We start from the raw sequence: 27,759 nt of genomic DNA, 5'->3' as shown, positions 1-27,759 counted from the left end.
AACTACATCAGTAACTAAGAGCATAGTGCAAGCAGCTCAATGCACAGAGCACAGCAGTGAGAGGACAGTGCACTTAGAAAAGCTACTACCCTGCAATATAAATCCACATATCACAGTCCTGCTGCTACTAACAACATACACATCTCTCTAAGGACACTACATAACTCTGCCTGCAGAGAGCACAGGGTACAGCAGTGTGAGGACACTCCCCCCAGTACAATACTGGAATATAAATCCATATTTCACAGCCCTGCTGCTACTAATAACTACTGTCAGGATCTGGGGTTGCTGGATGGTTGGCAATGACACAGACATTGATTTCTTTCTTAACTGCGCATGCAGATTTCCAAAAAAGCAAAGCTTGATCCCACAACTTTCCTTAAATTGTGGAATATCATCAGCAAATTGAAGGTAATTTTGGAATGAGATGGTGACACTGCTGATTGGCTGAATGTAAAGGGTCAATCATATATCAGTCTGCAGTCTGTTCCCTAGCTCCCCCTGGTGGTGGCAGAGGGCAGACACATTATATTATACAGCTTTGTACGAGTTCTTCTTGCAGGTAGGATCTTCATACTTTGCTTCCACTATAAGAAAACAATTTTAAAGATTCCCTTTGGATGACAGCAAGCAGAGATCTTGAAAATGTTAAAGGGATTGAAATAAAAGAAAACTGAATTATGAAATCATCATTTTTTTTGGCTCAAATTCTAATTCCCTACTTGTGTCCAAAGGGCACATTACCCATAATTCCTCTTCACATCTCTCACTTACTGTTGCTGGTACTAACTATACTGTCATTGCCTTTAAGGAACTATTTTCTCAAATTGATACAAACCGCTGTGGATACATCAACCTGACAGAATTCCATGATACAATCCAGAAAGCAGGTAACGTATGTGTATACAATATTCTGTACTACCTGACTGTGCGCTGTATGGAGGGGCGCCCACCACCTGTCCTATTATAGGGGGGACCCTATCACCCCATGTAGCTACATATCCAGATGTGATACACTGTATAGTGCTATGTAGTATCTAAATATCACCTCCCCTTTACTCTCAGCTCTTATCCCTTAGATTTGTGCAATGAGCAGATAATCCACTATTTCTGGATGCACGGTCATGAGACGGATGCTATATAAATGTATCTACTTGCAGCTTGTCAAGGATTTTGCTACAATGTTGCCGAATAGTAATGTACTGCTATCTGTAACCGAGTCTTAGCTCAGTCTCAGCCTTAGCTGTAACATCGACGCAGGGACGGCATTAAGGGGCGGAAAACTGGCCACTTGCTGAGGGCCCCCTGTCTTAAGGGGGCCCCCTGCATGTGGACTTTTGTGGATAGAGGATCTATTGCTCTTTTAACACCCCTTGGTCTGTGTGAAGCTGCTTATCATCTATCTCCTGTCTATATAACTATCATCTATCCATCTGTCTATTCCCTAACTATCTTCTATCTATTATCTATCCATCTACCAATCAATCTTTTATCTCTCTTCTACTGTATATATTTGTGTCATATATATCTCCTATCATCTATCTATAAATGTAATTCATCTTATATATCTTCTATAATTCATCTCCATATGATGTGTCTCTCCTACGTTCCCATATTACAGTACTTACCTACTACTGGGTGGAACTGCAAAGTGTTATTATTGTGCTGGGCTAAAGGAGCCTCTTACTGACTGTCACTGTTCAGAAAATAATTTTATTTTGGGGCCCCACTTTGTCTAAAATTGGCCCTGCAGTGACCCCATCAGTATGACTACCGCATGGTGCGAAGTGTCAAGTACTCATCTCACTATTCTATTATCTAGGGCTCAGTGTACACAGCAATCTTGTCCGTTATTTTTACGCCAAGTATGCAGATGCCGAAGGAAGACTGAGCTTTGTGGACTACTTGATCTGTACGGTGCGGCTGGAGGGGGCTATGCGTAAGTGCTGGACTGGTGGGGTGTGAGACCCCTGATAATGTTACATATGCTGGGGTTGGGAAGCCTCATTGCATATGTTGTTCGACCCCCCTGTTATATACTACAGTGGAATTGTTATTTTTAAATCAATACAAAATTTGCAAAATCATTCCAAAAGATGGTACTGCAGAAAGTACTGCACCTCCTGCAAAAAACAAGCCCTCACACAGCTATGTTAATAGAGAGAGAGAGAGAAATACATTCCAGAATAACAGAATTGTTCTTTTTGGTCAATAAACAAAATGATCAAACATTTGGATAGAATTTAAAATGGTGGTAATAGAAAATACAGCACATTCTGCAAAAAACAAGCCCTCACCCAGCGATGTAAATAGAGGAAAAAATACATTCCGGGCTGATAATATAGATATATTCTAAGGAAAGAGATCTTTATCAGTGGTGGAGGTCCAACATCTCAACACACAAACCAACACACAAAGCAGGCAGCGCCATTTTCGGTATAGTGGCTGAAATATATCACTGCTGATCTGCAGTTACCTGGTCTGACCACTACACAGTGAATGGCGCTGTCTGCTTCCTGTTCCATTCCTGCTGCTGAGACCATCTGATCTAAGGGGAGTGCTCACAGTCTGAAATTGAGAAACCCCTTTTAACCAACACACGAGCCCATTTCCTACAAGATACAAGTGACAAGGGTGAAAGATTAAATTGTTTAGCTTAAATGATTATCTAGACTGGATACAATTGTAACAAACCCTCAGCTTAACTTTTTATTTTCTTCAATTGCAGAAACTTATTCCATGCTGTCAGCTGATGGTAAAGGAGCCTGTGATTCGCTAGAGATGGTGAGTGTCCATAAACTGGGATTCAGGGGATGGAACTTAAGACCCAACCTTCGACCACACTTAAACAAGGCAGGAACGCCCATTTCTTAATAAACTCCACCCATTTAAAGCCACAGGAACCTTACTGTGCTGCTGCCGCCAGTTGTTTTATCATCTAGAGAAAGATAATTGCTGATACAAACATTGTGTGAACTTAATATACAGCATAACTATAAACAATTAATAATTATAAATAATTTTTTTATTTTTACAGTTGATGCAATTAATTGTGTAGGATGAAGCCACAGAAACTAATAGATCACCGGCATCTATAAAGAATTGATGAGTCTGGTCCATTGGAAAATATATAGGAGAGCAGCGGAATTTGACCATCAGACAGAAGTAGAAGAATCCTACAGCACTTCCTGTTATTCCCGTCACTTCCTGTTATTCCCATAAATTCCTGTTATTCCCATCACTTCCTGTTATTTCCATCACTTCCTGTTATTCCCATCATTTCCTGTTATTCCCATCACTTCCTGTTATTCCCATCACTTCCTGTTATTCCCATCATTTCCTGTTATTTCCATCACTTCCTGTTATTCCCATCACTTCCTGTTATTCCCATCATTTCCTGTTATTTCCATCACTTCCTGTTATTCCCATCACTCCCTGTTATTCCCATCATTTCCTGTTATTTCCATCACTTCCTGTTATTCCCATCACTTCCTGTTATTCCCATCATTTCCTGTTATTTCCATCACTTCCTGTTATTCCCATCACTTCCTGTTATTCCTGTCGCTTCCTGTTATTTCCGTCACTTCCCGTTATGTCCAACATTTCCTGTTATTCCCTCAATTCCTGTTATTCCCATCATTTCCTGTTATTCCCATCATTTCCTGTTATTCCCATCATTTCCTGTTATTCCCATCATTTCCTGTTATTCCCATCACTTCCTGTTATTCCCTTTACTTCTTGTTATTCCAGAACTTGATTTCATTCCCTTTCTCACGTGTAATGATCTGATCAGATTCATGAGAATTACAGAACCTTCAGAATCTGGTCATAGATACAAGATGATGAAGCCTGATGAAGGACCCGTCTTTGGGCCACCGATACCGGATGGTTCTTGTTGAAGCCTTAAGACTCCATAAACTTGACTTCTCTCCTTAATGTTCCTTAACTATCAAAAAGTGAAGACACGACGTCCGTTCCTGGATCTTGGGTCATAAAAAGGAAAAGTAATGGATACTATTGGCCTGAGACTAGAGGACCTCTGACCTGTCTACAGCAACGGAAGTATCAGAAGGTCAAGGAGGACCCGAAGCCACCAAGTCTGGAGCTTCCATTGAGGAGAGGGATTGCCCAAGGATGAGGAGCCGGTTTGATTTTTGCTGTAACTCAGGACCAATGTGTAACTCAGGGAGGGTATTACATGATCCTTATCAGTAGGGACCTCATACATTATCAGTGCAGAGTCTGAAGGACCTGCAGTGACATCATGATGGACGGGTCCTTCAGCCATACAGCTGCCTCTGCCAATGTCATGACAGACCACAAGACCATTATAGGATCTGCAATGTAAAGCTAATGAAGTGTAATTCCCTGGGAGTAACAGCGCCACTCCTGTCCAGAGGCTGGTGCTGGTACTGCAATAGCCCATGTTTTATTTGCATAGTTTTTGGATTTGCCAGTTTTTTGAAGAATTGTTTTAATAAATATTTCATGAGTTTTGAAGGAGGGGGAATTATCTGTGTTATGTCTGTGATTTTATTGTGTGGATTATTATTTTCAGATTGATTTTTATTAAACTTAATAAAAACATTTCCCAGCTGTAAAAGTGACGGCGCATCATTTAAAAAACACAAGAGGCAGATACAGGGGACGTCACAGGTGTAAACCCCCTGACCAAACTGTCTGACAACTGTGTGACATCACATGATCAGGGATATAACGAGCCGTGCACCTGTGTAACATCACATGATCAGGGATATAACGAGCCGTGCACCTGTGTGACATCACATGATCAGGGATATAACAAGCCGTGCACCTGTGTGACATCACATGATCAGGGATATAACAAGCCGTGCACCTGTGTGACATCACATGATCAGGGATATAACGAGCCGTGCACCTGTGTGACATCACATGATCAGGGATATAACGAGCCGTGCACCTGTGTGACATCACATGATCAGGGATATAACAAGCCGTGCACCTGTGTGACATCACATGATCAGGGATATAACGAGCCGTGCACCTGTGTGACATCACATGATCAGGGATATAACGAGCCGTGCACCTGTGTGACATCACATGATCAGGGATATAACAAGCCGTGCACCTGTGTGACATCACATGATCAGGGATATAACGAGCCGTGCACCTGTGTGACATCACATGATCAGGGATATAACGAGCCGTGCACCTGTGTGACATCACATGACCAGGGATATAACGAGCCGTGCACCTGTGTGACATCACATGACCAGGGATATAACGAGCCATGCACCTGTGTGACATCACATGATCAGGGAATATAACGAGCCGTGCACCTGTGTGACATCACATGACCAGGGATATAATGAGCCGTGCACCTGTGTGACATCACATGATCAGGGATATAACGAGCCGTGCACCTGTGTGACATCACATGACCAGGGATATAACGAGCCGTGCACCTGTGTGACATCACATGACCAGGGATATAACGAGCCATGCACCTGTGTGACATCACATGACCAGGGTTATAACGAGCCATGCACCTGTGTGACATCACATGATCAGGGATATAACGAGCCGTGCACCTGTGTGACATCACATGACCAGGTATATAATGCACCGTGCACCTGTGTGACATCACATGACCAGGGTATAAGGAGCCGTGCACCTGTGTGACATCACATGACCAGGGATATAACGAGCCGTGCACCTGTGTGACGTCACATGACCAGGGTATAAGGAGCAGTGCACCTGTGTGACGTCACATGACCAGGGTATAAGGAGCAGTGCACCTGTGTGACGTCACATGACCAGGGTATAAGGAGCAGTGTACCTGTGTGACGTCACATGACCAGGATATAAGAAGCGGTCTAGCTGTGTGCGGGCGCAGGGTTGGGTTGGGTTGGGCACAGCAGGAGGCAGTGGTGACTGATCTTATAATGTGGATGTGATAATCGCAGGATGTCTTCTCCTGGGGGCAAATACTTGACATTTATAAAGTATTTTCAATCTCAATTATTCATCTGATTTTCTAAGCAGGTTTTCTGCAGCACAGACTAATCCTGTCCCCTGCGGGGGGGAATGTGAAGGCATCTTACAGGTAGTTCTCAGAAGCACCCACTCATGTTTATACCAAGAAAGGTCATAGGGTCAGGGGTCCTCTAGCACTGACATGGGTCCTTGTACTGATTTTCTTGCTATGGAGCCCTTTCTGTAATACCCATCACTCCCACATGTCTGAAGTCTTTATAAAGTGACTCTTAGACAATAATACCGAGATCCACCTGCGGGGGCGCTGTAGCCACATTGAACCATTACAGCCAGGTTTGCCCAAAGATTGATTGCGGTTCCGGCAGGAGGACACTTATGATTCTGCCTATTGTCAAAGGTTCACAAGTTGGAGGACCTCTCAAAGGGAATCTATCATCAAATCCTTATTGATAACCCGGGGACATTACTCATAGATCCAGGCACCGAGACTGTGGTATCTTCTAATATTTGTTATCCATGGCCTCCTTCCTTCTAAGGAATCAACTTTTATAATTATGCTAATGAGCCAGATGGGCTCTGGGGACATTACCAGCATTGCTCAATGCTGCAGCTTCACAGGCTGTTACACTGTGCAGGAGAACCCACATCCCATATGTGCTAAAACTTCCTCTGCTGCCATGAGAGTACATCAGGAAGAGGGAGGGGGCAATTGCTGAGGGATCAGAAGGTTGGAGACAGTGTAACAGCCTGTGAAGACAGAATACAGAGGGGCTTTGATTACACCCCCTAGAGCTTTTCTGGTTCTAAAAGTTGATTTTAGAAGCTGCCGCTATACAGACTGTGACACTATGCAGGATCAGAGCAAAGCAGGCAGAGTGAGGGGGGCAGTGTGCCATCAGTGTAACATCTTTTGAATCTGCAGCATGGAGGGGGTCTGGTAACACCCCCTAGGATCCCTTGTGGCTCATTAGTATAACTATAAGAGTTCATTTTAGAAGGAAGGAGGCCATGGATAAGAAATATAAGAAGATCCCCCGGACCCGGTGCCGGGATCTAGGAGTAATGTCCCTGCTTTATCAGGATGGACTTTGATATTCTGTAACACACGAGATCTGAAACAGATGACATCATAATTATAAACTTATTCCAAAATGTAACAATCCCAAAACATTTGCTATCATTAAGGACTGATCTGCCTGGTTATTTGTACAATGTATCTCTCTGTGGCTAGTGGTCACGCTATGGCGGTATTATTCATGTTATACATAGTCTGGATCCGTGTAGATGGGGAATATATTATGTGCATCCCACTCCCCACTGTTCTGTGTGTTTGGACTTGTGCTCACACGATTTTACGAGTCACATATTACAATGTCCGTATTCCAGGGAAGCCGCTGCCTCGGGGACATGTGATGTGCTGTGACACGTCCCGTCAGCCCTTATCTCGTATTTCATGTTGTGACTGTCCCACCTGCTGTATATAACTGCGAATCATCAGACATCAGGACGATTCCTCGAAGAACAGAGTGTGGGGGAGGAAGACGGAAAAAGTAAGTCGTCTGCTGTGATTTCAGGGCAGAATCGTTTATTTGGGTTTTTGATTGTTAGTTTGTTTCCTTGTTAGTTTGAGGCTGGCGCCACCCTGCGACTTTAGCGGAATTATATGCCTGTTAATGGGGTCGACCTGTGACCCCAACTTATGCGTTCTGACTTAAAGTCACAAAAACTTGAGCAGCGATAACAATTGTTTGATGTCAGTCGTACATTTTCCCTTATAGAACTTTTTGTAATGGAACTTTGCTTTCCAGGAGACAACATGAGCGTCAAGACAAACTATGTCCCTACCAGTTCATCCGCCCGTCACAAGGCGGACACCGGGGATCAGCCGCAGAGATTCGCCAATCAGGACTACGAAATGATAAGAGAGCGGCACCTGCAGAGGAACCTCTTATTCACCGACAAGACTTTCCCCCCAAACATGAACAGCATCGGGTCACGACTGGAACACGAGTTCAATAATCACAAAATAGAATGGAAGAGACCGACGGTGAGTAATGTGTCAGGTGTAAAGAGGTGATGCAGCAGCTGTGGGAATGTGATGGACAACACAGCAAATGAAGGGAAGTTTCACGTAGAAAGATCAATCAATTAGTGGGAATAAGATAATATAATACAAATCACCAAGAAAGATCTGGACAATGGATTCACGTATTACATTCTGTAAATATTTAGGAATCACTGAGGATATTCCACACAGGAGGCTGAGACACAGCAACATTGGGGGACATTAATCATAGGGGTCTCAGGTTCGCCTATTTTTGCGCCTGGTTTGTTCTCATTTTTGGCTCCTGATCTATGATGGATCTGGTTCTGCCTTAGTAAATGCACTTTGGAATTGTCGCATGACCGATTCATTTGCGCCTAAATTAGCGCCAAATTTGTCTCCAATTGTTAGATCTCATTTGTGAGCAATAATGAAAGGAGACTGAGAAAATGTGACGGAACGTTCAGGGCGTCATCTCTGCACAAAAAACTATCATTGTGATGTAACTGCAGGGACTAAAAGTGACAGAGATGGAAAAAAAAATTCTTGCTGAAATGAGTCTTTGCCTTTTTTATTATAATGTACAGGAAATGGAGACGATAATATTCTCAGATCTGTACAATAAGACAATAATCACTCCCAGAGATGATCCCATAGACAATAATCACTCCCAGAGATGATCCCATAGACAATAATCACTCCCAGAGATGGTCCCATAGACAATAATCACTCCCAGAGATGGTCCCATAGACAATAATCACTCCCAGAGATGATCCCATAGATAATAATCACTCCCAGAGATGATCCCATAGACAATAATCACTCCCAGAGATGATCCCATAGACAATAATCACTCCCATAGATGATCCCATAGACAATAATCACTCCCAGAGATGATCCCATAGACAATAATCACTCCCAGAGATGATCCCATAGACAATGATCACTCCCAGAGATGATCCCATAGACAATAATCACTCCCAGAGATGATCCCATAGACAATAATCACTCCCAGAGATGATCCCATAGACAATAATCACTCCCAGAGATGACCCCATAGACAATAATCACTCCCAGAGATGATCCCATAGACAATAATCACTCCCAGAGATGATCCCATAGACAATAATCACTCCCAGAGATGATCCCATAGACAATAATCACTCCCAGAGATGATCCCATAGACAATGATCACTCCCAGAGATGATCCCATAGACAATAATCACTCCCAGAGATGATCCCATAGACAATAATCACTCCCAGAGATGATCCCATAGACAATAATCACTCCCAGAGATGATCCCATAGACAATAATCACTCCCAGAGATGATCCCATAGACACTAATCACTCCCAGAGATGATCCCATAGACAATAATCACTCCCAGAGATGATCCCATAGACACTAATCACTCCCAGAGATGATCCCATAGACAATAATCACTCCCAGAGATGATCCCATAGACAATAATCACTCCCAGAGATGATCCCATAGACAATGATCACTCCCAGAGATGATCCCATAGACAATAATCACTCCCAGAGATGATCCCATAGACAATGATCACTCCCAGAGATGATCCCATAGACAATGATCACTCCCAGAGATGATCCCATAGACCAGTGGTGGCGAACCTATGGCACTGGTGCCAGAGGCGGCACTCGGAGCCCTCTCTGTGGGCACCCAGGCCATCAACCCAGAATGAAGTTCACCAGACAGGACTCAAAGAATCTTCCTGCAGAATCTTCCTACAGTAATAGATGAATTTGCCCTCCTCCTTTCAACTGCCTTGGTGTCCTTAGGAGGCTGAACGATTGAAAGTTGTCAATGAACAAGGAAAAATAAATTACTGCTTAAATCCTGTGCTGGCACTTTGCAATAAATAAGTGGCTTTTGGTGGAAGTTTGGGCACTTTGGCTCTCAAAGGTTCGCCATCACTGCCATAGACAATGATGAAGACGTTACTGGAGAAATGTTACATTATAAAGCTGCTCCGAAGTATTTTCCATGTTGCATGGAGGGAATTCTTCATTTGGGAACCTAAAATTTATGTTTTTAGTAATGAAAAGGGAAGTTTTTTGGAAGTGCAGCTGCTCAGAGTAGGGGCATTTTCTGCGCCTATTTTGTGCCTTTTTAGGCGCAAATTATTGATAGATCCCGTGCAAACATCTGTATAGCAGCCGCTCACTATGTCAGATAAGGCGCAGGGACTCAGAACCACTAAGTGCCGGACTTTGCCGTGCGCCAGAAAATGCCGCATAAATGCACCAAATTAACGAGATGCGCCTAAGTGTAGTAGTTGCGCCTAAATTCGGGCGCACTGTTTTGCCAGAATTATCACAAGCTACAACCATCTGTGATAAGTATATTTTCTGCCTCTATAAATCACTTTACTTTAACACAGTTTAGGCGCAATGTTAGATTCAGGCTCTTACATGTGATCCTGCTAGAAGCTCCTCTCTGCTTCTCCCACAGCCCAGAATGAAGATAACACTCACAGCAGCACCCAGGTGTGTGACACCCAGCACCCAGTGACCTCCTCAGCAGGGGCTTCTCCTAGAGGGGATCCCCCAGTGCTGGTCTCCTGCTGCACCCCTGTAATTCTGCACAATATCCCCCTCAGATACTGTGCAGAATTACATGGGGGACACTTGTATGTCGTATCTGCAACATTCTGCAAGCTTCTCTTGCTCTTGCTGTGAGCTCAGCGTTTTGCAGATTGTTTTGTAAATAGAAGGTGATGAACTGTAAATAGAGTCTGCAGCTCCTGTCTGTAATGTATCTAATGTATCTATTATATGTTCCAGTGTCTGCAGTGTATCTAATGTATCTATTATATGTTCCAGTGTCTGTAGTGTATCTAATGTATCTATTATATGTTCCAGTGTCTGCAGTGTATCTAATGTATCTATTATATGTTCCAGTGTCTGCAGTGTATCTAATGTATCTATTATATGTTCTAGTGTCTGTAATGTATCTAATGTATCTATTATATGTTCTAGTGTCTGTAATGTATCTAATGTATCTATTATATGTTCCAGTGTCTGCAGTGTATCTAATGTATCTATTATATGTTCCAGTGTCTGCAGTGTATCTAATGTATCTATTATATGTTCCAGTGTCTGCAGTGTATCTAATGTATCTATTATATGTTCTAGTGTCTGTAATGTATCTAATGTATCTATTATATGTTCTAGTGTCTGTAATGTATCTAATGTATCTATTATATGTTCCAGTGTCTGCAGTGTATCTAATGTATCTATTATATGTTCTAGTGTCTGCAGTGTATCTAATGTATCTATTATATGTTCCAGTGTCTGCAGTGTATCTAATGTATCTATTATATGTTCTAGTGTCTGTAATGTATCTAATGTCTCTATTATATGTACCAGTGTCTGCAGTGTATCTAATGTATCTATTATATGTTCTAGTGTCTGCAGTGTATCTAATGTATCTATTATATGTTCCAGTGTCTGTAATGTATCTAATGTATCTATTATATGTTCCAGTATCTGCAGTGTATCTAATGTATCTATTATATGTTCTAGTGTCTGTAATGTATCTAATGTATCTATTATATGTTCCAGTATCTGCAGTGTATCTAATGTATCTATTATATGTTCCAGTGTCTGCAGTGTATCTAATGTATCTATTATATGTTCTAGTGTCTGCAGTGTATCTAATGTATCTATTATATGTTCCAGTGTCTGTAATGTATCTAATGTATCTATTATATGTTCCAGTATCTGCAGTGTATCTAATGTATCTATTATATGTTCCAGTGTCTGCAGTGTATGTAATGTATCTATTATATGTTCTAGTGTCTGCAGTGTATCTAATGTATCTATTATATGTTCCAGTGTCTGCAGTGTATCTAATGTATCTATTATATGTTCCAGTGTCTGCAGTGTATGTAATGTATCTATTATATGTTCCAGTGTCTGCAGTGTATGTAATGTATCTATTATATGTTCCAGTGTCTGGCTAAGCTTTGCTGCTAGAAATGAGCTCTTCTGCAAAGGGGCTCAGTGCTTTCTTCTCAGATAACGCCACCTTCAGGCTGGAGTGTTTTTGCGCCCGTTTTTGCGCCTAAATGCAAAAGTCGCACGTGATGAATATCATTAGGCGCAGCAAAACATCTGGAATTGAACGATAGATGAGGGAAAGCTGCTTATTTTAGCTGCGCGGCTAATTTGACGTTTAATCGCAAAAATGGCGCAAAAACGGTGCACCTAAACGAAAAGGCGCAAAAACAACAGAAAAAACAAGTGATAAATGTGGCCCTATGATTAATGTCCCCCGATATCCTAAATAATCCTAAATAAGAGCGGGATACAATTCTAATGATTGTTCTTTCATGCAGGACATATGTAAGGATCCGCACTTCATTGTGGATGGGACGACCTTATTTGACATTTTACAAAGTAAAATCGGTAAGGATAGTAATGTTATACAAAACTTGTTCTGTGCCCCTTCCCTTTATCTAATTCCCCCACTCAGGGCAGAATAGCTCCTTGTAACACAGAATAGCTACATGTTCCTAGTGCTGGCCCTATGATCACCTCTGAATCCTGACATTGAACATTAGCAGCTCTCATGCCCCTGTGTTGCCCCTGTGTTGCCCCTGTGTTGCCCCTGTGTCCAGGGGGACAGGATGGAATCAGACAAATATGATATTTTTTGCAGGAAATTGTTGGGTATTATCGGCTATTGCATCCATAACCCTAAAACCCGGATTACTGGAGAAGATCATGCCAGGAAATCAGGGATACAGCAGAAACTATGCCGGAATCTTCCACTTTAGAGTAAGATCCAAGTTATTCTGCTTCATATGTATCACGATCCAGGATTCTGTCATTGGGGAACCTTCCTCACCAGATACAATTCTAATATTTACAGTCACTAAATACAAAGTAACTAAAGACAAGAAGATGGGAGGAGGGATATGGAGCTGCAATAACTTAGCCTATAGGAGCCCAGACAGCGGTCAGCTAAACCTGTCTGGTCTATCTCCTATCTATCTATCTATCTATCTCCTATCTATCTATCTATCTATCTATCTATCTCCTATCTATCTCCTATCTATCTATCTCCTATCTATAATATATCTATCTATCTATCTATCTATCTATCTATCTATCTATCTCATATCTATCTATCTATCTATCTATCTATCTCCTATCTATCTCATATCTATCTATCTATCTATCTATCTATCTATCTATGTATCTATCTATCTATCTCATATCTATCTATCTATCTATCTATCTATCTATCTATCTATCTATCTATCTCATATCTATCTATCTATCTATCTATCTCCTATCTATCTCATATCTATCTATCTATCTATCTATCTATCTATCTCCTATCTATCTCATATCTATCTATCTATCTATCTATCTATCTATCTATCTCATATCTATCTATCTATCTATCTATCTATCTATCTATCTATCTATCTATCTCATATCTATCTATCTATCTTCTATCTATCTCCTATCTATCTATCTATCTCCTATCTATCTATCTATCTATCTATCTATCTATCTATCTATCTATCTATCTCATATCTATCTATCTATCTCCTATCTATCTATCTCATATCTATCTATCTATCTATCTATCTATCTATCTATCTCATATCTATCTATCTATCTTCTATCTATCTCCTATCTATCTATCTCCTATCTATCTATCTCCTATCTATCTATCTATCTCCTATCTATCTCATATCTATCTATCTATATATCTATCTATCTATCTATGTATCTCATATCTATCTATCTATCTCCTATCTATCTATCTATCTCATATCTATCTATCTATCTATCTATCTATGTATCTATCTATCTATCTCCTATCTATCTCATATCTATTTATCTATCTATATATCTATCTATATATCTATCTATCTATCTCATATCTATCTATCTATCTATCTCATATCTATTTATCTATCTATATATCTATCTATATATCTATCTATCTATCTCCTATCTATCTATCTCCTATCTATCTATCTATCTATCTATCTATCTATCTATCTATCTATCTATCTCCTATCTATCTCATATCTATCTATCTATCTATCTATCTATCTATCTATGTATCTCATATCTATCTATCTATCTCCTATCTATCTATCTATCTATCTATCTATCTATCTATCTATCTCCTATCTATCTATCTATCTATCTCCTATCTATCTCATATCTATCTATCTATCTATCTATCTATCTATCTATCTATCTATCTCATATCTATCTATCTATCTATCTATCTCCTATCTATCTATCTATCTATCTATCTATCTATCTATCTATCTATGTATCTATCTATCTATCTATCTAGATAATTGAAAGTAGGCAGCACTCCAAATATAGTGAAAAAAACGTGTGTTCTTTATTCCATGTTAGGGTACAGTGAAGTACAGAAGCAGCGACGTTTCGGCTCCAAAGAGCCTTTCTCAAGCAAAGTGAAAACAGTGGAGCTCACATATATACCAAACATAGTGGTCACATGATTACATAGCACCCACCCCCTCATTAGCATATTGCGTCAGCATACTCAGAGGCAATATGCATGAAATGTCTACAAAACAATAGATTAATATGTACATCATGAAAGTGCAAGTGCTAAAATACAATTCATACAATTAGATTGCAGTATAGTTAAATCTGTGCAGTTTAAAGTGCCCAGTGCAGTGTAGCAGGACGAACAAATTACAATTACACATAGTAAAAAGAGGTTACGGGTTCTCACCATCATTTCCACTTGCTGCGAAAAAATAAATGGATAGGTAGCTAACCTGCAAGCGCGCCGATCACTTACATGTGTGACACGCATCCGTGGAGCGCAAGCCATAGAAGGCATAATGCGCATGGCCGGAAATACTGTGAGTACGTTACCTAGGGAACCGAATGCCAACACTTATGTTACTGGAACCGGGCAATGCGGTGCGATCGGCACCTTAAAGTAATTTGCGTGTATCACGCTTAGTGTGGAAAAGCCAAATGGCACTTTGGAGGGCATATATATTACCAGAACCAGACAATACGGTGCGATCGGCACCTTAAGGTTATTGGCGTGTGTCACGCTAGATTTAAAGGGGTCAAGTGGCACGGCAGAGGGCATATCCAGTGTCAAATCGGCACATTTAGTGTCAAAAAACTGACAGTTAAGGAGGGAGGTAACGGGTCAAGTCCCTGTGTATCCAGGGAACAAGGACCCACACTCCCCATGTCATCCCGGCAGGGACAAGACTTAAAGGGCCACTCATTAGGCACATAGCATGACCCCTTCGTATCAAGGATACCTTAATTATTAAAGAACATTACATGTGTGTAAATATGAAGACTCTTTGGAGCCGAAACGTCGCTGCTACTGTACTTCACTGTACCCTAACATGGAATAAAGAACAGCCGCTTTTTCACTATACTTGGAGTGCTGCCTACTTTCAATTATCTACGTTGGAGGACCTAAAGCCTGGTTCTGATATCTCATATCTATCTCCTATCTATCTATCTCCTATCTATCTATCTATCTATCTATCTATCTATCTATCTATCTATCTATATATCTATCTATCTATCTATCTATCTATCTATCTATCTCCTATCTATCTATCTATCTATCTATCTATCTATCTATCTCATATCTATCTCATATCTATCTATCTATCTATCTCCTATCTATCTATCTATCTATCTATCTATCTATCTCATATCTATCTCCTATCTATCTATCTATCTCCTATCTATCTCATGTATCTATCTATCTATCTCCTATCTATCTATCTATCTATCTATCTATCTATCTCATATCTATCTATCTATCTATCTATCTATCTATCTATCTATCTATCTCATATCTATCTATCTATCTCATATCTATCTATCTATCTATCTATCTATCTATCTATCTATCTATCTCATATCTATCTATCTATCTATCTATCTATCTATCTATCTATCTATCTATCTCCTATCTATCTCATATCTATCTATCTCATATCTATCTATCTCCTATCTATCTATCTATCTATCTCCTATCTATCTATCTATCTATCTATCTATCTATCTATCTATCTCATATCTATCTATCTATCTATCTATCTATCTATCTATCTATCTATCTATCTCATATCTATCTATCTATCTATCTATCTCATATCTATCTATCTATCTATCTCCTATCTATCTTCTATCTATCTATCTATCTATCTATCTATCTATCTATCTATCTATCTCATATCTATCTCATATCTATCTCCTATCTATCTATCTATCTATCTATCTATCTATCTATCTATCTCCTATCTATCTCATGTATCTATCTATCTCCTATCTATCTATCTATCTATCTATCTATCTATCTCATATCTATCTCATATCTATCTCCTATCTATCTATCTATCTATCTATCTATCTCATATCTATCTCATATCTATCTCCTATCTATCTATCTATCTCATATCTATCTCCTATCTATCTATCTATCTATCTATCTATCTATCTATCTCATATCTATCTCCTATCTATCTATCTATCTATCTATCTATCTATCTATCTATCTCCTATCTATCTCCTATCTATCTATCTATCTATCTATCTATCTATCTATCTATCTATCTATCTATCTATCTATCTATCTATCTATCTATCTATCTATCTATCTCCTATCTATCTATCTATCTATCTATCTCATATCTATCTATCCTGAGCTGCAGCACATGGGGCACATTATTACTCCTCTCCTCTTCTGCCATTTCCTGTAGTCTGGATTGAGGTGAAGGGGGAGCAGATTATCTCTTATACTGGTGTAGAGAAGCTGAGGGATTATAGGAAGAGATGAGATTGTAGGTGTTTATGACATTAGTTATGGCTCCTGGCAGCACATGACCAGTGCCGGGAGTGGTAGTGAGGAGGATCAGCTGAGGGGGTGTGTATGAGGACAGTGTGGCTACCAGAATAGGTGAGGACATTGTGGCTACTAGAGAGGGCAGTGTGGCTATCAGGGAAGTGTGTGTGAGGACAGTGTGGCTATCAGGGAAGTGTGTGTGAGGACAGTGTGGCTTCCGGAAAAGGGGGGGGGGGGGGGTCTGAGGACAGTGTGGCTACCGGAAAAGGGTCGGGGGGGGGGGGGGGGGCGGTCTGAGGACAGTGTGGATACCGGGGGGTGCGGGTGAGGACAGTGTGGATACCGGGGGGTGCGGGTGAGGACAGTGTGGATACCGGGGGGTGCGGGTGAGGACAGTGTGGATACCGGGGGGTGCGGGTGAGGACAGTGTGGATACCGGGGGGTGCGGGTGAGGACAGTGTGGATACCGGGGGGTGCGGGTGAGGACAGTGTGGATACCGGGGGGTGCGGGTGAGGACAGTGTGGGTACCGGGGGGTGCGGGTGAGGACAGTGTGGATACCGGGGGGTGCGGGTGAGGACAGTGTGGATACAGGGGGGTGCGGGTGAGGACAGTGTGGATACAGGGGGGTGCGGGTGAGGACAGTGTGGCTACAGGGGGGTGCGGGTGAGGACAGTGTGGATACCGGGGGGTGCGGGTGAGGACAGTGTGGATACAGGGGGGTGCGGGTGAGGACAGTGTGGATACCGGGGGGTGCGGGTGAGGACAGTGTGGATACCGGGGGGTGCGGGTGAGGACAGTGTGGATACCGGGGGGTGCGGGTGAGGACAGTGTGGATACCGGGGGGTGCGGGTGAGGACAGTGTGGATACAGGGGGGTGCGGGTGAAGACAGTGTGGATACCGGGGGGTGCGGGTGAGGACAGTGTGGATACCGGGGGGTGCGGGTGAGGACAGTGTGGATACCTGGGGGTTCGGGTGAGGACAGTGTGGATACCGGGGGGTGCGGGTGAGGACAGTGTGGATACAGGGGGGTGCGGGTGAGGACAGTGTGGATACCGGGGGGTGCGGGTGAGGACAGTGTGGATACAGGGGGGTGCGGGTGAGGACAGTGTGGATACAGGGGGGTGCGGGTGAGTACAGTGTGGATACCGGGGGGTGCGGGTGAGGACAGTGTGGCTACAGGGGGGTGCGGGTGAGGACAGTGTGGATACCGGGGGGTGCGGGTGAGGACAGTGTGGATACCGGGGGGTGCGGGTGAGGACAGTGTGGATACCGGGGGGTGCGGGTGAGGACAGTGTGGATACCGGGGGGTGCGGGTGAGGACAGTGTGGATACCGGGGGGTGCGGGTGAGGACAGTGTGGATACAGGGGGGTGCGGGTGAGGACAGTGTGGATACCGGGGGGTGCGGGTGAGGACAGTGTGGATACCGGGGGGTGCGGGTGAGGACAGTGTGGATACCGGGGGGTGCGGGTGAGAACAGTGTGGATACCGGGGGGTGCGGGTGAGGACAGTGTGGATACCGGGGGGTGCGGGTGAGGACAGTGTGGATACCGGGGGGTGCGGGTGAGGACAGTGTGGATACCGGGGGGTGCGGGTGAGGACAGTGTGGATACCGGGGGGTGCGGGTGAGGACAGTGTGGATACTGGGGGGTGCGGGTGAGGACAGTGTGGATACAGGGGGGTGCGGGTGAGGACAGTGTGGATACCGGGGGGTGCGGGTGAGGACAGTGTGGAAACCGGGGGGTGCGGGTGAGGACAGTGTGGATACCGGGGGGTGCGGGTGAAGACAGTGTGGATACCGGGGGGTGCGGGTGAGGACAGTGTGGATACTGGGAGGTGCGGGTGAGGACAGTGTGGATACCTGGGGGTTCGGGTGAGGACAGTGTGGATACCGGGGGGTGCGGGTGAGGACAGTGTGGATACAGGGGGGTGCGGGTGAGGACAGTGTGGCTACAGGGGGGTGCGGGTGAGGACAGTGTGGATACCGGGGGGTGCGGGTGAGGACAGTGTGGATACCGGGGGGTGCGGGTGAGGACAGTGTGGATACAGGGGGGTGCGGGTGAGGACAGTGTGGATACCGGGGGGTGCGGGTGAGGACAGTGTGGATACAGGGGGGTGCGGGTGAGGACAGTGTGGATACAGGGGGGTGCGGGTGAGTACAGTGTGGATACCGGGGGGTGCGGGTGAGGACAGTGTGGATACCGGGGGGTGCGGGTGAGGACAGTGTGGATACCGGGGGGTGCGGGTGAGTACAGTGTGGATACCGGGGGGTGCGGGTGAGGACAGTGTGGATACCGGGGGGTGCGGGTGAGGACAGTGTGGATACCGGGGGGTGCGGGTGAGGACAGTGTGAATACCGGGGGGTGCGGGTGAGGACAGTGTGGATACCGGGGGGTGCGGGTGAGGACAGTGTGGATACCGGGGGGTGCGGGTGAGGACAGTGTGGATACAGGGGGGTGCGGGTGCGGACAGTGTGGATACCGGGGGGTGCGGGTGAGGACAGTGTGGCTACAGGGGGGTGCGGGTGAGGACAGTGTGGATACCGGGGGGTGCGGGTGAGGACAGTGTGGATACCGGGGGGTGCGGGTGAGGACAGTGTGGATACCGGGGGGTGCGGGTGAGGACAGTGTGGATACGGGGGGTGCGGGTGAGGACAGTGTGGATACCGGGGGGTGCGGGTGAGGACAGTGTGGATACGGGGGGTGCGGGTGAGGACAGTGTGGATACCGGGGGGTGCGGGTGAGGACAGTGTGGATACCGGGGGGTGCGGGTGAGGACAGTGTGGATACAGGGGGGTGCGGGTGAGGACAGTGTGGCTACAGGGGGGTGCGGGTGAGGACAGTGTGGATACCGGGGGGTGCGGGTGAGGACAGTGTGGATCCCGGGGGGTGCGGGTGAGGACAGTGTGGATACCGGGGGGTGCGGGTGAGGACAGTGTGGATACCGGGGGGTGCGGGTGAGGACAGTGTGGCTACAGGGGGGTGCGGGTGAGGACAGTGTGGATACCGGGGGGTGCGGGTGAGGACAGTGTGGATACGGGGGGTGCGGGTGAGGACAGTGTGGCTACAGGGGGGTGCGGGTGAGGACAGTGTGGATACCGGGGGGTGCGGGTGAGGACAGTGTGGATACCGGGGGGTGCGGGTGAGGACAGTGTGGATACCGGGGGGTGCGGGTGAGGACAGTGTGGATACAGGGGGGTGCGGGTGAGGACAGTGTGGATACCGGGGGGTGCGGGTGAGGACAGTGTGGATACCGGGGGGTGCGGGTGAGGACAGTGTGGATACCGGGGGGTGCGGGTGAGGACAGTGTGGATACCGGGGGGTGCGGGTGAGGACAGTGTGGATACCGGGGGGTGCGGGTGAGGACAGTGTGGATACCGGGGGGTGCGGGTGAGGACAGTGTGGATACCGGGGGGTGCGGGTGAGGACAGTGTGGATACCGGGGGGTGCGGGTGAGGACAGTGTGGATACCGGGGGGTGCGGGTGAGGACAGTGTGGATACCGGGGGGTGCGGGTGAGGACAGTGTGGATACCGGGGGGTGCGGGTGAGGACAGTGTGGATACCGGGGGGTGCGGGTGAGGACAGTGTGGATACAGGGGGGTGCGGGTGAGGACAGTGTGGATACCGGGGGGTGCGGGTGAGGACAGTGTGGATACCGGGGGGTGCGGGTGAGGACAGTGTGGCTACAGGGGGGTGCGGGTAAGGACAGTGTGGATACCGGGGGGTGCGGGTGAGGACAGTGTGGATACCGGGGGGTGCGGGTGAGGACAGTGTGGCTACAGGGGGGTGCGGGTGAGGACAGTGTGGCTACAGGGGGGTGCGGGTGAGGACAGTGTGGATACCGGGGGGTGCGGGTGAGTACAGTGTGGATACCGGGGGGTGCGGGTGAGGACAGTGTGGCTACAGGGGGGTGCGGGTGAGGACAGTGTGGATACCGGGGGGTGCGGGTGAGGACAGTGTGGCTACAGGGGGGTGCGGGTGAGGACAGTGTGGCTACAGGGGGGTGCGGGTGAGGACAGTGTGGATACAGGGGGGTGCGGGTGAGGACAGTGTGGATACCGGGGGGTGCGGGTGAGGACAGTGTGGATACCGGGGGGTGCGGGTGAGGACAGTGTGGATACCGGGGGGTGCGGGTGAGGACAGTGTGGATACAGGGGGGTGCGGGTGAGGACAGTGTGGATACCGGGGGGGGGGCGGGTGAGGACAGTGTGGATACCGGGGGGTGCGGTTGAGGACAGTGTGGATACCGGGGGGTGCGGGTGAGGACAGTGTGGATACCGGGGGGTGCGGGTGAGGACAGTGTGGATACCGGGGGGTGCGGGTGAGGACAGTGTGGATACCGGGGGGTGCGGGTGAGGACAGTGTGGATACCGGGGGGTGCGGGTGAGGACAGTGTGGATACAGGGGGGTGCGGGTGAGGACAGTGTGGATACCGGGGGGTGCGGGTAAGGACAGTGTGGATACCGGGGGGTGCGGGTGAGGACAGTGTGGATACCGGGGGGTGCGGGTGAGGACAGTGTGGATACAGGGGGGTGCGGGTGAGGACAGTGTGGATACAGGGGGGTGCGGGTGAGGACAGTGTGGATACCGGGGGGTGCGGGTGAGGACAGTGTGGATACAGGGGGGTGCGGTGAGGACAGTGTGGATACCGGGGGGTGCGGGTGAGGACAGTGTGGATACCGGTGGGTGCGGGCGAGGACAGTGTGGATACCGGGGGGTGCGGGTGAGGACAGTGTGGATACCGGGGGGTGCGGGTGAGGACAGTGTGGATACCGGGGGGTGCGGGTGAGGACAGTGTGGATACCGGGGGGTGCGGGTGAGGACAGTGTGGATACCGGGGGGTGCGGGTGAGGACAGTGTGGATACCGGGGGGTGCGGGTGAGGACAGTGTGGATACCGGGGGGTGCGGGTGAGGACAGTGTGGATACCGGGGGGTGCGGGTGAGGACAGTGTGGATACAGGGGGGTGCGGGTGAGGACAGTGTGGATACCGGGGGGTGCGGGTGAGGACAGTGTGGATACCGGGGGGTGCGGGTGAGGACAGTGTGGCTACAGGGGGGTGCGGGTAAGGACAGTGTGGATACCGGGGGGTGCGGGTGAGGACAGTGTGGATACCGGGGGGTGCGGGTGAGGACAATGTGGCTACAGGGGGGTGCGGGTGAGGACAGTGTGGATACCGGGGGGTGCGGGTGAGGACAGTGTGGCTACAGGGGGGTGCGGGTGAGGACAGTGTGGCTACAGGGGGGTGCGGGTGAGGACAGTGTGGATACCGGGGGGTGCGGGTGAGTACAGTGTGGATACCGGGGGGTGCGGGTGAGGACAGTGTGGCTACAGGGGGGTGCGGGTGAGGACAGTGTGGATACAGGGGGGTGCGGGTGAGGACAGTGTGGCTACAGGGGGGTGCGGGTGAGGACAGTGTGGATATCGGGGGGTGCGGGTGAGGACAGTGTGGCTACAGGGGGGTGCGGGTGAGGACAGTGTGGATACTGGGGGGTGCGGGTGAGGACAGTGTGGATCCCGGGGGGTTCGGGTGAGGACAGTGTGGATACCGGGGGGTGCGGGTGAGGACAGTGTGGATACCGGGGGGTGCGGGTGAGGACAGTGTGGCTACAGGGGGGTGCGGGTGAGGACAGTGTCGATCTCGGGGGGTTCGGGTGAGGACAGTGTGGATCCCGGGGGGTTCGGGTGAGGACAGTGTGGCTACTGGGGGGGGGGGGCAGTGTGGCTACTGGGAGGCAGTATGACTACCAAGGGCTGGTGTGTGAGGACAGTGTGGCTACAGGGGGTTGTGTGTGAGGACAGTGTGGCTACTGGGGGGGGGGGGGGGGGTTAGAGGACAGCGTGGCTACCAGGGGTGTGTGTGTGAGGATTGTGTGGCTACGTGGGGGCTCTGTGGCTTATGTGGGGTACAATGTGGCTACCAGGGGGAGAAGAAGTGTGGCTTATGGGGGGACAGTTTGTCTACCGGGGGTTTGTCTATGAGGACAGTGTGGCTACCGCGGGAGGGGGGAGGGTGTGAGGATACTGTGACTACAGGGAGGGAGGGGGTGTGAGGACTGTGTGGCTTATGTTGGGGGTGTGAGGACTGTGTGGCTTATGTTGGGGGTGTGAGGACTGTGTGGCTTATGTTGAGGGGGGGGGTGGCTTATGTGGAGACAGTTTGGCTACTGCAGGGGGTGAGTGGGTCTGGATGTAAGCTTTCTGAAAAGGCGCCCACTAAGGTTCTGTCACCCAGGGGCCTACTTCATCCTGGAGCCGACCCTGTCAGGAACTGTCCTATATTATTCTGTACCCGTCAAACCCAACTTTTTGACCATTTTGCAACATATAAAAAAATGTCATAAAAAGTAATCATGAGGTCACACAGTCCTCAAAACGTCAGCTCATCTCACAAAAAATGACACCGCACACAGCACCAGAAGGTAAAACTTCCATATTGAAATCGGGCTCCTGGGGTCATTGGGGCAAATCACAGGCCTCAGTGGTCTCATAAGTGCAAGAAGGGTGACCGCTGAGGCCAGCGATTGGTTATCCCAAAATATTCTTTGGAGGCTTCAGCATCAAGACGAGGAAAAATATTAAGAGTCACATTTACTGAAAACGGAAAATGAAGTGTGACGGGTTTCAGACCAGGAGTCTTGGTCCTTGCTCTTAGTCTGTGATTGGCTATCGTGGTCGGGGAAATCTTGGGCTATGCTCATGCAAGGAGGAAGGTTCCCTGGCATCAGAGGGGGCGTGTCCTGATCGGCCCGACCCTTCCCATCTCTCTTTTCAGCATGTCATGTGACCAGAGTGACATCACCACAGGTCCTTTAGCCTCCTAAGATAAGCAAACTGTACCCCATGTATGTATCTGATCACATGAAATCACAGCAGCCTCCATGGATTTCTACTCCTCTCCATTCTCCATGGACTTCTACTCCTCCCCTGCTCATGCAAGGAGGATGGTTGATTTTGACTTACACCCAATAATTTGTTTTCTGTGGTATGATTTCACCTGTTTTTTCTTTACTCTAGCTCTGGCACCTCGGCGAGTTGATGGATATCGTGGTAGATGATTATCTGCCGTTCCTGGATGGGAAGTTCTTCTCCGTGAGGCCGTCCTGCAGCAATGAATTCTGGCCTTGTCTCCTGGAGAAAGCTTACGCCAAGTAATTATCCATCTTCTACTTAACCTGGTGCCCAGGAAATCGAGATACTGAACGTTACCCATGAACCTCCTTGGGAAGATCATGAGTTATCAATGTGTAGGGAGACCCATCAAGCCTGGGGGACTGTGGTCCTTGGTGGACTGTCTTCTTCTGCATTGAGATCTTAGGTTTTTTTTATGATTATTTCTTGGCGCAAAAAAGTCTCAAAGTAGTCGCATTGAGTTTTTTTGAGACTTTGCACCGCTAAAAAGTCTCACAGGATTATTTACACCTCTTCATCAGAACTACTGCTAGTGCTACGCAGTGCAAAGCCAGATTCACGACTTATAAAAAGTCTCATAGTTCTGCCAGTCTCCTGCGGGTCTATGTCCTGGGACTTTTTATGCATTTTGAGACTTTTTTGGGACATTTTGAAAAAACAACCCCCAGACAGAAAATAGACCAAAAGAACATTTATTTAAGGGTCAAGGCCACTTTAAGAATTGTGATGGGCACCGGAGCTCAAAAATTAGAGTTCCATCATCACAGTTCCTTTAGCCTCCTAATATTAGCAAACTGTATACCATGCATATATCTGATCACATGAAATCACAGCATCCTCCATGGACTTCTACTCTTCCACATCCTCCATGGAACCCAGACAGAAAATAGAATATAAGAACATTGAGTCAAAGCCACTTTAATAATTGTGATGGGCACCGGAGCTCAAAAATTAGACATAGAACTGCCCCAAGGAGCCTCCTAAAGATAAATAACCCCCATTGACTCTATTAAGGATCCCATTACTGTATATTGACACTGGTGAGGATGTTTAGTAACATTCTAGCTTCCTACAAAGAGTCGTAATATTGGGGGAGATCTATCACCATATTGTCAGGTTTTTTGGACAGTTGTTCGAGATTTCCTTGTCTCAGTTGGGACATTTTGGTCCCAAGTAAGACTAAAAAGTCCCAACTGAGACCCAAAAGTTGCATAAAGCTGTACAAGAAACCAGACAAGATGGTGGTAGATCCTTCCCCCCCTAGAGATCCACAACCTAATTTTGACTTATGGTTGCAAAGCCCCACAGTGAATGATTTGATCTTCATATCTATTGATGTGGATGCAGTATGATGAAAGTTAAAAAATAAAACTTTCCTTTTTTTACCTTATTTTTAGATTTCTGGGTTCATATCAGAATTTACACTGGGGTGACCCGTCTGATGCCTTCTTAAACCTGACCGGTGGGCTGACCATGACGTTTGATCTAGGAACCTCGATGGCCGATACTTGGAACATGATTCGTTCGGCGAGTCCAGAGACGCTGATGGCCTGTATCAGATGCAAGAAGGTGAGGGGTCACGGACAATGCCCATATGATTTTCGATATTTCCATATTTTTGTACATTTCCAGCACTTTTGGTTATATCCCAGTCTGAAGAGCAGCCCAGGCAAAGGAGACAGCCCCAACCAGTTTAGAGGCAGGACTGAGCGGTTATATTGGGCTCCATAGCTGGTCCCAGGTGGGACTTAAACATCCTTATCTAACCAACAGTAAAGTTGGTAAGACCAAAGCTGGGTCTCGAGTTTCCAGAATTTTCAGTAAAAATCATGCCATTGTAGTCTTTTCCCTGCCCCAAAGGGGTGTGGTTTAAAGAGAACCTGTCACCACATTTTCACATATACAGCTATTAACAGCTTCCTATAAGCCCTATAGAGTGACAAACTTCTTTTTGCTAAAAATCGTTCCCCTTACATCTACATAAATCAACTTTATCTTACATTCCCTGGCAATTGAAAAGGCTTGTCCTGCTCGGCCCGGCCCCTCCCATCTCTTTGCTCAGCATGTGACCCGAGTGACATCATCACAGGTCCTTTAGACTCCTAACATAAGCAAACTGTATGCCATGCATATACCTGATCACATGAAATCACAGCAGCCTCCATGGATTTCTACTCCTCTCCATTCTCCATGGACTTCTACTCTTCCCCATCTTCCATGGAGACTGCTGTGATTTCATGTGATCAGATACATACATGAGTTAGATGTTGCAAGTGTTACATCCTGGTCACATGACTTTCAGTGCCCAATGATATAACAAAGCTCTCCATACAGCAGAAAATCATAGCCTGTCAATCAGGAATAAGGAGGCGGGGCAATGCAAGCAATATGTGTGACTCAATTAGTGTGCTGGACTCTTCAGGTGAGTTGCCAAGTTTACAAATTGATTGATGTAAGATTTCAGCCATGGAAAGGAACCGTTTAGGGTTAAGGGCAATGCTTTTTCATCATAGTTTTAATGAAGTCTTTATTTAGGGTGGGTTCATTTACATGACAGATCAGAAAGACAGTTTCCAGTTCCTTGGGGGAGGGGCCAGGGGGCGGCTCATGGATTTAACCAATGCCCTGGGATTTGTTAGATCCATGGACAATGCAGTCTTTGGCCCAATCACATAGAAAATAGAGAAGGAAAGAAATTGCAAGATTTTAAAAACCTTATGGAAACATAGGAAGGTTTTCGGCTGATTTTAAGTGGAAAAGTGATTTTATTGTTGTCTTCTCTTTTATAGGATCCTCCGAACAAAACACAAAATATAAAGCAGGTAATATCTATTGTATTGTATCTTTTACTCTTGTGTGCGTGTCATACTCTACTTGTCCTGCAGGGGCGCTGCACATTCATGCTTGATTCTCTTTACATTATTAGCAGCTTATTTTAGAGAAACCCTTGTAGTTTTCATGTGTCGGATCCTTTGTGACCTCTTCTATAGTTTGATCAGAAGTTATTTCATTGTTACTAATGATGTAAATGTATTCCCTATAGAGGAGCCATGTAGGCGACCAGAGGAGGGACCACCTCAATAATGTAAGTAGGACCCTCCGAATATATAACCATGAGAAGCCTCAATGCAGAATCTGTAACAGGGGCCCCGGATACCATGTGCTACTTATCATACTAGCGGCTTCTTATGTGGCAGAGGGCCACGTGGCTGAACCCCCTGTGGTGGGTGTACTGAGATCTACACTACAGAGAAGAGATTGCCTGCCGAAAACATACAGGAAACGGACCATCTAAATCCATCCTGATAAACCATAGTCATAGATCCAGGCGCTGTGACTATGGTAATCTTCTTATATTTGTTGCTCAAGGCAAATCAACTTTTACAATTATGCTAATGAGCCAGAAGGGCTCTGGGGGCATCACTAGAGCCCTTCTGTGCTATAGCTTCACAAGCTGTTACACTGTCTCACCTTTCCCCTGTTCCATCAGCGCTTCCCTCCTCCCTCTGTCTGCTGTAATCTCACACATTGGACGGGGGAAGTGTTCTTGCACATTGTAACAGCCTGTGAAGCTACAGCACGGAGTGGCTCTGGTAACACCCCATCTGAGTCCTTTTCGCTCATTAGCATAACTGTAAAAGTAGATTTTTTTTAGAAGGAAGGAGGCGATGGATAAGAAATATAAGAAGATACCACAGTCCCGGTGCCTGGATCTAGGAGTAATGTCCCTGGTTTATCAGGATGGATTTTGATAGTTGATTTCCTTCAACTAGCCATGGCTATGATTGCCCCAGGGTGTCTAGAGTTATTTTTTGGGATTGGTAGCTTGCCAGCTAATTCTCCAATATGCTTGGGTCGGGAGGAACTCCCCTGAACCCAAACGTAACATTTGGGTCCGCTCAGGTCTATCCAGGATTACTTAGGTCTCTAGGGCGGATCATCAATGTGTCATCACTAGGGGTCTC

At 46.5% G+C, this 27,759-nt stretch overlaps 2 protein-coding genes across 2 annotated transcripts in view; both read left to right on the top strand.

Moving 5' to 3' along the window:
* Positions 1-4,539, top strand: part of LOC140120938 (calpain-2 catalytic subunit-like) — a 37,312-nt gene extending 32,773 nt beyond the window's left edge. Inside the window, exons 23-27 of the mRNA XM_072139982.1 lie at positions 343-411; positions 812-890; positions 1,823-1,939; positions 2,729-2,784; positions 3,038-4,539. Coding sequence (XP_071996083.1) covers positions 343-411; positions 812-890; positions 1,823-1,939; positions 2,729-2,784; positions 3,038-3,058 — 342 coding nt within the window. The 3' untranslated portion in view covers positions 3,059-4,539. The remainder of the gene's footprint in view (positions 1-342; positions 412-811; positions 891-1,822; positions 1,940-2,728; positions 2,785-3,037) is intronic.
* A 2,875-nt stretch (positions 4,540-7,414) lies between these two features.
* The window catches only part of LOC140120935 (calpain-13-like), a 29,853-nt gene continuing 9,508 nt past the window's right edge, over positions 7,415-27,759 (top strand). The window contains exons 1-8 of the mRNA XM_072139980.1: positions 7,415-7,526; positions 7,785-8,023; positions 12,384-12,453; positions 12,707-12,825; positions 23,900-24,033; positions 25,192-25,363; positions 26,584-26,616; positions 26,838-26,879. Coding sequence (XP_071996081.1) covers positions 7,793-8,023; positions 12,384-12,453; positions 12,707-12,825; positions 23,900-24,033; positions 25,192-25,363; positions 26,584-26,616; positions 26,838-26,879 — 801 coding nt within the window. The 5' untranslated portion in view covers positions 7,415-7,526; positions 7,785-7,792. The remainder of the gene's footprint in view (positions 7,527-7,784; positions 8,024-12,383; positions 12,454-12,706; positions 12,826-23,899; positions 24,034-25,191; positions 25,364-26,583; positions 26,617-26,837; positions 26,880-27,759) is intronic.

This window comes from Engystomops pustulosus, chromosome 3 (genome assembly GCF_040894005.1).
Source record: "Engystomops pustulosus chromosome 3, aEngPut4.maternal, whole genome shotgun sequence".
NCBI lineage: Eukaryota > Metazoa > Chordata > Amphibia > Anura > Leptodactylidae > Engystomops > Engystomops pustulosus.
This window is presented reverse-complemented; position numbering and strand designations above follow the sequence as displayed.